This window comes from Carassius gibelio, chromosome A1 (assembly GCF_023724105.1).
Source record: "Carassius gibelio isolate Cgi1373 ecotype wild population from Czech Republic chromosome A1, carGib1.2-hapl.c, whole genome shotgun sequence".
Classification (NCBI taxonomy): Eukaryota; Metazoa; Chordata; class Actinopteri; order Cypriniformes; family Cyprinidae; genus Carassius; species Carassius gibelio.
The window spans coordinates 3,971,866-3,981,245 of record NC_068371.1 but is presented as its reverse complement, the minus strand read 5'-3'; the positions used below and the strand labels follow the sequence as shown (position 1 = coordinate 3,981,245).

Sequence of the window (9,380 nt, the reverse complement as noted above, 5' to 3'; positions counted from 1 at the left end):
TCCATGTAATGAGAGTGAAGGTTATATGATAGGGATCTACTCATTTATTTATTTGTTTGCATGAATTTCCGAGTATTTAGATCTGTCCATTTCTAAAAGAAATGTACATTTAAATCAAAATCTTACAGAAAATCAACTTTTTTGCCCATTTTTCCCTTAGTATTTATTTATTTATTGTTTCGATTTGAATGATTTAAGCTTATTTCATGGTTAGAACACAATGCATTCCATCAGAAGGTTAATAATGTTGAAAAGAATGCGATTGCGGTTGAGAAATGTGATGTGTAAAATTCTTTAGTGGAAATGACGGTGGTGGAAATTTGCTTGTTTGTAACATTTTTCTTTTAAGAGCATTTATAATGATAATTAAACATGTTGAACGCATGCACAAATCATTCGCATTGCTGTATCCAGATACACTGAGGAGTACAGTAACACACCGGTGATGCGTCCAGCCTACCTCGAGTTCTAGAAGAACAAGAATGATTGTGGGAGCTGTTGTTAGTGGACAAATGGCTTTGTCCATGGGCGGGATGTTTCCTGGTCAGCATCCTCCTGGACCTCATGCACCTGCAGGTCCCGGGGGTCCAGGTCAGCCATGGCTTCTCACAGCTCCCTCAGGTAATAGAGGAACAAATAACACTTTAGCAGATGAACTGGAAGCTTCTTTCCAGGTGAGGAGCTCGAGAAAACTACTCCTGCTTACGTGTCAGAGATAGATGTTCTGTACAAGATTGAATGCTTCATGAAAGAGAATTAACTGATGATACACACTCTCAATATATATATATAAATTATTTATCATTCCATAAATACAGCCAGAAAAAAAATGTTTTAGGAATAGAATATTATGTAAATGAGGCAAATAAAATATAAAAAAAATTCCTCAGTTAAAAAAAAAAAAAAAAGATACACCTTGATATAGATAGCAGTGAACCTGAAATGTTTGGTGTAAAAATTCTACTGAAGTGGATATTTCTGGCTGTACATGAGACAAAACTCATTTTTAAGAAAGTTGCCTTTTAAGATGTGTATTTCAACTAAAATCTACACAAATAGATAAAGGGTAATTTGGATGTTTTCCTTCCACTGATCTGAAGGAAGACCTGTTGTAAAGATGAAACAGCCCGAAATCTTCAAAATGGACCCGTGCATGAAAAACAAACTAGCAATGGTTTGACTTGTATGTAAAGTCTTGCCTTCATGATTCTGCGTTTCAGGAGTGGATCAGTGTATACAGAAGCTTCTGGATGTAGCCAGACAGACTGAAAGTTTCTTCCTTCAGAAAAGACTGTAGCTGTCTGTACAGAAACCAGAACAGGTGGAAAAAGAGGTGAAAACCCGTATATTTGTTTTTAAACCCTCACCTCGTCCACAAACCTTTTAAAACATTTACAGTTGCGTTCTAACCTTTGAAACATACTGTATACTAGTTTAGTTTAAACCGTTTCTATGTTTCAGGATGCATCAGAACTGAAGAATGAACTCCAAAGGAAGGAGATGTTGATTCAGAAACATCTTACTAAGATCCATCACTGGCAGCAGGTGTTGGAGGACATCAACGTCCAGCACAAGAAGCCCACAGAACTGCCACAGAGTCCACTGGCCTCCCTGGAACAGGCCTCAACAATCCTCCCTGCTCCCTTGAAACCAAACTGAAGCATGTCCACAACACCCCCTTCTTTCTCTCTGTCGAGCAAGCTGTGCTATACGCCTTCGTACGTGATGATTTTGTAATATACATCAATGATGTGCTTCAAGAGGTGCTAAAGGACATCACTTCCACATATCTCTCACGAGGAGGTCATCTTGAAGAACTAGAGTCTTTGACAATTAGTCAGAAGCATACTTAAAACTCAGTTTGTTAGGTAGGACATGTTATGACAAATAAATCAAATTTTTAACGTTTCATATAGATATGTTCATTGAGCTACAGTGACCAGAAAAAAAAAAAAAAAAATTCCGTTTGAGAGATTTTAAAAATTTTATTAAAACATCTTTTGAAAAGTTTCAAATAAACACGTTTTGTTGAACATTAGTACATTTTTTTTTTAAGTTCCCTTTGGTCTTCCTTCATCCCCTGGCATGGCAGTCCAGCACCAGTGTTGGGCAAGTTACTTTTAAAAAGTAATTAGTTACAGTTACTAGTTACTTCTTCCAAAAAGTAACTAAATTAGTAACTCAGTTACAAATTTTTAAAGTAACTAGTTACTTAAGAAAGTAACTATTGCGTTACTTTCAAGTAAAATTACATTTTAAATGCTCAAACGTGACCCCACCTCTACCCCTCTTTAAAGGAACTTAAAATACATGTGCATGTTCAATTATTTATGATAAATCTGAATATTATAATGAAATGGACACTTAATACAATACATTATTAACAGAAACATGAAACATTGTACACACATCTAAAAAAAAAAGTTGCTGTGGGACAAAGTGAGACTAGCCTCCAATCAAATGCCATGTATGTAGATATTATGTTTATATAGTGGATAAATGCAAATAACACGATAGATTTTTGGGAACTTTTGATATTTCCTTTTATTGTTTCTTTAATTTCTTGAAGGAAAAAGTAATGTATATACTTCCATTTAGAGAAGGCTACTTTTGGATTATTTGGGCTCGTCGCCATACCTGTCTCTGGTTGACTGACTGGCTTGTGTTGTTCGTTGTGTGTCCTGTCCTGTCCGATGATGGGTCGTTCGCGAATGAGCGTTAGTGATGATGGATCGACTCGTTCGCGAATGAGCTTTTGATGAGTCGTTCGCGATTCGCGAATGAGCCGACTCTAAGAGCCGGCTTTTTTAGTTGAACTTCGGGAGCTGGCTCGCATATCTGAAGAGCCAACTCTATTTTTTTCAAATTAAGCCTATAGAAATTAAATAATTATGTAATAAAAATTGAAATATTATAGTCAAAGTCATTTAAAGAGCCGTTTGTGAGCCAAAGAGCCGGCTCTTTTCAGTGAGCTGAGTCAAAAGAGCCGAATTCCCATCACTACTATGCGTGCTTTCGAAAACCCGCCCAACTCTACCTCTGATTGGCTTACAATGAAATTTTACTCTACCTCAGCCAATCGTCAGCATTTATGCGCTTGTCTCGTGCTCTGCCCACTAACCAAGGAAGAACAGTAAAAAAAGTATTTGCCTCTCGCTCAGAGATCTAGTTGGTCTGATGGAAAAAAAAAAACAGCTTCATCATCAGTTATAGTAACGCGCCGCATTTTTTGGCAGTAACGGTAACGGCGTTATTAAGATGAGAAGAGTAATCAATTAGATTACTCGTTACTGGAAAAAGTAATGCCGTTAGTAACGCCGTTATTTATAACGCCGTTATTCCCATCACTGTCCAGCACTATACATTACTTTTTCTTTCTGCTCAGTGCTTTTATCTTCTTCCTTCCTTTATAACATGCTGTATCAAGTTTTCAACTATTTTTCAACGACCCACAAACCTTGCGTTTGTAATTAATTGTATTTCCCTTTTAGTAAAGTTAAAGTCAAATCAACAAATAAAAATCTAAGGCCTCTGATATAATTTGGCAACAATAAAAACCCAACAGCAATTAATTGATCAATAAATGGGTGAAACTTCTAAAGAACAAGCCAAAATGACAAAAATATCATGACTAATCAAAATCAAAAGAAAGGAAAGAGATTATATATACAAGAAAACAAAGCCTACTCTTAAAACCATGAACATTTTTGCATGTGACATTCTCAACATTTATTTGTTTTGTAATATATTTACATGACATTTTTTGTAATGCAATATCATTGCAAATGTCAAAAAAAAAAACATTGTAACATGAAAAGTAAATATTTAAAGTTACTGCACTGCAGCATTTAAATGTAATATACAGTAAAATAAAAAATACTGTATTACAGTACACGTGGATCACCATTAGGAATAATTGGAAATACAAAAACTTAATAAAAAAAATAATTTGAAGGTAAAATGTGCAAAACTCATGAAAATGTCATGCAAATTTTTTTATTTTTTTTTGTTCTAAATGGTTTTAAAATGGGCTTCATTGTCGTGCAAACATACAGTGAAATGAGGTCCATTATAGTGTAAACATGACTTTTAAAAAGTATGTTACTACAAATACAACACAAATATATTGAATTGTGTTCCCAATAACATTAACATAACATCTGTTCTAATATTGCTAGAACATTTCAAGTATCTTATCTATTTTAGGACCATATCCCTCCCTGATATAAACAATATTGTTCCACTTCAGTATGTTCAGCTGCATGATAAATCTCTCATTTACAGTATTCAAAATATATAAAACAGCAGAAGTGATTTTAAAGAAGAACTTATAAAGTGTTAACTTCTTCTTCACATTTCCTGCTGTTGTCTAAAAGTAGGTTTAAATCTTTGAAAATGCAGTCAGTAATGCTCCAGACAGAACGAGACAGAAAGCAATGATGAGAACAATGTAATTTCGCCAGCCCTGAAGGAGAAAGAGGAGGAGATGAAGGGCTCAGTATAAAAATGTAAAAGCAATAGACAGTGGGAACACAAGTATTTACCTTCACTTCTTTGAACACTACAACACCCCAAAGAGCTGCAATCAATCCAGGAACCTGGAATGAACCAAATGCACATTATTGGAAAAAAAAAAATGTGAAAAGTACATAAAGATGTGCGTTCTTGTGAGCTCGGTCACTCACTGTGGTTATAATAGGGAAGCTGACTACAGCACTGAGGTAATTGTTGGCAAGGAACCAGCAGCACGTGGCTATACCCCACATGATACCAGAAAGGAATCCTACAAGGAAACAACAGAGGTATGTGGAAGAAAGATAAACAATGCTAAAGGAAATGCTAATTACCGGAGTAGTTCAGCCAAAGATATAAATACAAAATTGCTAATGAAAAGTACTCTCTCGTAGGCCATTGAAGATGTAGAGGAGTTTATTTCTTCATCAGAACAGATTTGTAGCATTGCATCATTTGTTCACCAATGGATGCTCTGCAGTGAATGGGTGCCGTCAGAATGAGAGTCCAAACATCTGCTAAAAACATCACAGTAATCCACTGGAGTGGTGTGGATTATTGTGATGTTTTTTTATCAGTTGTTTGGACTCTCATTCTGACGGCACCCATTCACTGTAGAGCATTCATTTATTAGACACTGAATGCAATGCTACATTTCTCCAAATCTGATGAAGAAACTAACTCATCTACATCTTGTATGGCCCAGGGGTCAGTATATTTCCAAGCAAAATGTAATTTTTGGGTGAACTGTTCCTTTAAATTGAAGTGATGGTGTTACCTGGCAGCACTGCTTTAGGAAAAACTTGAGGTTTGTTTTTTTTGATGGCACAGTACAGGACGAAATACACAGTACTGGTGAGGAAAATCCCACTGTATTGTGCAAAGACGTAATCCAGATCTACGTACAAAACAGAAAATACATCACAGTTCATATTTAAGAATCCAACCAATGTTTATAAGGAGGTCATCTTGATTTACCAAACTGGCTAGCCCCATTGTACTGGCTGTCTGGATCTGATGCATGGTTTTTAATGTACAGAACTGGAACAAATGATGCTCCATACAGCAGTCCAGCGACAACAGCCAGAAACGATCCACTGCAACACATAACATCTTAATATAAACGGATTCATAAAGGCATTTTTTCTGTTAGATGCAGTATAGAGATACTTATAAATTTTAATAATGAATTTATTGTTGTTGATACTATATGCTAGTAGTACAAAAACATTTACTCATGTTGTCATGTAAGTGAGATGTGTACATACACAAGACGTTTGGTGCGTGGTGTTAATGCATCCACCCAGGAATCATCTGTTGCTACGACAGAGTCAGAGTTCACAGTCTTCGGATAAAATTAATAAAACATTGTTAACTAGAATATCCAAACATGAAATATTTAAGAATGTACAGAGCTTCTAAAGGAACATGGTAATGGAGAAAAAATACGAGATGAGACGGAAAATTATATTTAAATGGTTTTCAGTTCCTCTGAGTAACATTTCGTTAAATCTCAAAATTTTGCGTTCTGATGAACAGTTTTAAGGGGCAAATGCAAAGTTTCTCAGGGGAATGCAAAAAATAATTTAGACCTCAGTAGAAAAAAAAAAAGAAGTGAAAAATAAATTTTCAAATTTTTTTTTAACCCCATCACCATGTCCCTCTGAAAAAAAAGTATATTTTATCACATTTTTTAAAAACTATGTCAACATACATGGTCTATTAGTAATGGTGTTTCTTCAGATGTTGCAGATCTTTGTACATCAGTCTTCACAAAGAAAAAAATTATGGCACTGTAAACATACAAAAATGAGGGAAATAAAAAGGGTGGAAAAAAAGACATTATTTCAAATAATGAGACTTACAAGTGACATCACATTCTGAAAATAAAAGAATTAAAAAATTAATGCATGCACATTTACCTAAGTAAACAAAGACCTGCTCCACAGTAGTTCAGAACTGGTTTGGATACAGTCTCCGCACCAATACCAAACCAACCAAACCTAAAATCAGCAGCAAGAATCAGTGTGTGTGTGTTTATGCTGCCAATAACTGAATTCTGAAATGAAATTTTGCTTACCGAGAGCTGGCCCAACCTAAAAGCAGATTAAATGAAGCCCATATGAGAAGACCAAGACCAAGCCCAATAGTCTTTACGATAGGAACTACAGTTATATTACCTAGATGAAAACACACAAACACGGGACAGAATTTCAGTCAGTATAAATGAGAAAGTCTTTCAAGAATAGAACTATTTTAGTGTTTACTATTTTTGTCAAGCAGTAATCAAATTATATTAACATATTAAATAGTTAGATGTTACCAGTAGCCCAGATTGCTCCTCCCAGCATAACAAGAGGCCAAAACTTTGGACTATGAAGAATGATGTTCACCACTAGGGAGACCGTCCATATAGCAGCACACAGAATCCATTGGAAAAACATGCCTGCACATATACATAGTAGTGTGAACTGAAAATGAATTAAATATTATTAGCAAACTTCCTCTCTTTAGTGTGCTTTCAAAGCAAGATAAGTTTCACGTCAGGGCTGCTGATCACCCTGTTGGGGTTTATTCTACAAGAAAAACCTACTGGATGTATATATATGTGTGTGTGTGTGTGTGTTTGTGTGTGTATATTATATTATATTATACACACATACAGTAGCTGGTCATATAATTAGAATATCATATCAAAAGTTAATTTTAGTAATTCCCTTCAAAAAGTGAAACTTATATTATAATATTATTATATTCATTCATTACACACAGACTGATATATTTCAATTGTTTATTTATTTTCATTTTTATTTCCCAAATTCAATATCTCAGAAAATTAGAATATTGTGAAAAGGTTCAATATTGAAGACACCTGGTGCCACACTCTAATCAGCTAATCAACTCAAAACACCTGAAAAGGCCTTTAAATAGTCTCTCAGTCTAGTTCTGTAGGCTACACAATCATGGGGAAGACTGCTGACTTGACAGTTGTCCAAAAGACGACCATTGACACCTTGCACAAGGAGGGCAAGACACAAAAGGTCATTGCAAAAGAGGCTGACTGTTCACAGAGCTCTGTGTCAAAGCACATTAATAGAGAGGCGAAGGGAAGGAAAAGATTTGGTAGAAAAAAAAAAGTGTCCAAGCAATAGGGATAACCACACCCTGGAGAGGATTGTGAAACAAAACCCATTCAAAAATGTGGGGGAGATTCACAAAGAGTGGACTGCAGCTGGAGTCAGTGCTTCAATAACCACTACACACAGACGTATGCAAGTCATGGGTTTCAGCTGTGGCATTCCTATGAACAAGCCACTCTTGAACAACAGACAGTGCCAGAAGCTTCTCGCTTCAAAAAGGACTGGACTGCTGCTGAGTGGTCCAAATTTATGTTCTCTGATAAAAAAATAAATGTAGCATTTCTTTTGGAAATCAGGGTCCCAGAGTGTAAAGTTTCCACAGTCAGTGATGGTTTGCGGTGACATGTCATCTGTTGGTGTTGGTCCACTGCGTTTTCTGAGGTCCAAGGTCAACGCAGCCGTATACCAGGAAGTTTTAGAGCACTTCATGCTTCCTGATGCTGACCAACTTTATGGAGATGCAGATTTCATTTTCCAACAGGACTTGTCACCTGCACACAGTGCCAAAGCTACCAGTACCTGGTGTAAGGACGATGGTATCCCTGTTCTTAATTGGCCAGCAAACTCGCCTGACCTTAACCCCATAGAATATCTATGGGGTACTGTGAAGAGGAAGATGCGATATGCCAGACCCAAGAATGAAGAAGATTTGAGATACTGAATTAGGGATTTATCTTGGTTGTTAGTTATAATCATCAAAATTAAAAGAAATAAACATTTGAAATATATCAGTCTGTGTGTAATGAATGGATATAATATACAAGTTTCACTTTTTGAATGGAATTAGTTAAATAAATGAACTTTTTGATGATATTCTAATTATAGGACCAGCACCTGTGCAGTCCTACAGATCTGATACAGAAGGCGAGTAAATCGAGACTGACTTAACTATTTCTGTTGATATTTAGTACCACAAACATTTACAGTGTCCAGAATCACTGAGTGAGCTACCACACATTTATAGAGAGTCCAAAACTAAAAAGAAGTTGACTAACCATCTCCAGTATCTATCTTCTTCACTGGCACGAAGTTGCTCCCGTAGAAGACTACTGCCACGGCGCAGGATATGAACCCATAAGTCAGATCAGACGAGTTTGTGCTGTTGTTCTCTTGCTGAAGATCCACGGACGCGCTCGGACCGTCTGGGAGCCATTCTACTGGGCCATAGTTACATTACATTGTGTTTTACTCACCAAAGAATCACTTATGCAATGCAGGCAATCCGTTTTTTATTCGTTACCTGTGTCAAGGTGTTGCGCGGCGCCGATGGACAACGCGCAGAGGAGCGCAATGATGAGCGCGTCCACGCGAGGATTCATCTTAAAGAGACACTCGCAACAGCATTCAAACTATAAAAAAATTTATATCGATAAAAGCTACTTTTAGGCGGAGATCGCTGAAATAAACTATTAGGAAGGAGAGCGACTCATGAATAAGGGTGAGTTTTACTTCCGTGTCAGCTGATAGGCAGGATCACATGATTGTTAAAAGACATATCTCCTGCATATCTCGGGCACGCGACGCATGTGATGAATCACGTGTGTTTGAATCTGACGATAAAGGGGCGGAGCCAGACATTGTAAACATTGTAAACAACAAATGCTAGACTGTTGAATTTTTTTATGTTTTTGGAGACGTTAAGAGGGATGAAAAGCCCCAAAGCAAGATTTTTGCGTACTTTATTAGAGGACTTTGGTTTCATAATGTGAAAACATCCTACTCCCACAC

General features: G+C 36.5%; 2 protein-coding genes across 3 annotated transcripts; one reads left to right on the top strand and one right to left on the bottom strand.

Moving 5' to 3' along the window:
• Window positions 1-482: 482 nt before the first annotated feature.
• On the top strand, window positions 483-1,659 carry LOC127975002 (mediator of RNA polymerase II transcription subunit 28-like). The gene is made up of 2 exons (XM_052578752.1): window positions 483-674; window positions 1,462-1,659. Exons 1-2 carry the CDS (start codon window positions 483-485, stop codon window positions 1,657-1,659), a joined length of 390 nt encoding a protein of 129 aa, XP_052434712.1.
• A 315-nt stretch (window positions 1,660-1,974) lies between these two features.
• tmem144a (transmembrane protein 144a) lies at window positions 1,975-9,152 on the bottom strand. 2 transcript variants are annotated; one of them, XM_052559251.1, is made up of 12 exons: window positions 8,893-9,152; window positions 8,648-8,809; window positions 6,836-6,958; window positions 6,593-6,692; window positions 6,435-6,515; window positions 6,227-6,305; window positions 5,781-5,857; window positions 5,491-5,609; window positions 5,291-5,410; window positions 4,686-4,783; window positions 4,545-4,598; window positions 1,975-4,465 (listed from the first exon to the last, which is right to left on the bottom strand). In XM_052559251.1, exons 1-12 carry the CDS (start codon window positions 8,969-8,971, stop codon window positions 4,382-4,384), a joined length of 1,176 nt encoding a protein of 391 aa, XP_052415211.1. In that variant the 5' UTR covers window positions 8,972-9,152; the 3' UTR covers window positions 1,975-4,381. The 2 variants fall into 2 exon arrangements, with proteins under 2 accessions (XP_052415211.1, XP_052415291.1); XM_052559331.1 differs by having other exon boundaries at window positions 8,648-8,806; window positions 8,893-9,141.
• Window positions 9,153-9,380: the final 228 nt, after the last annotated feature.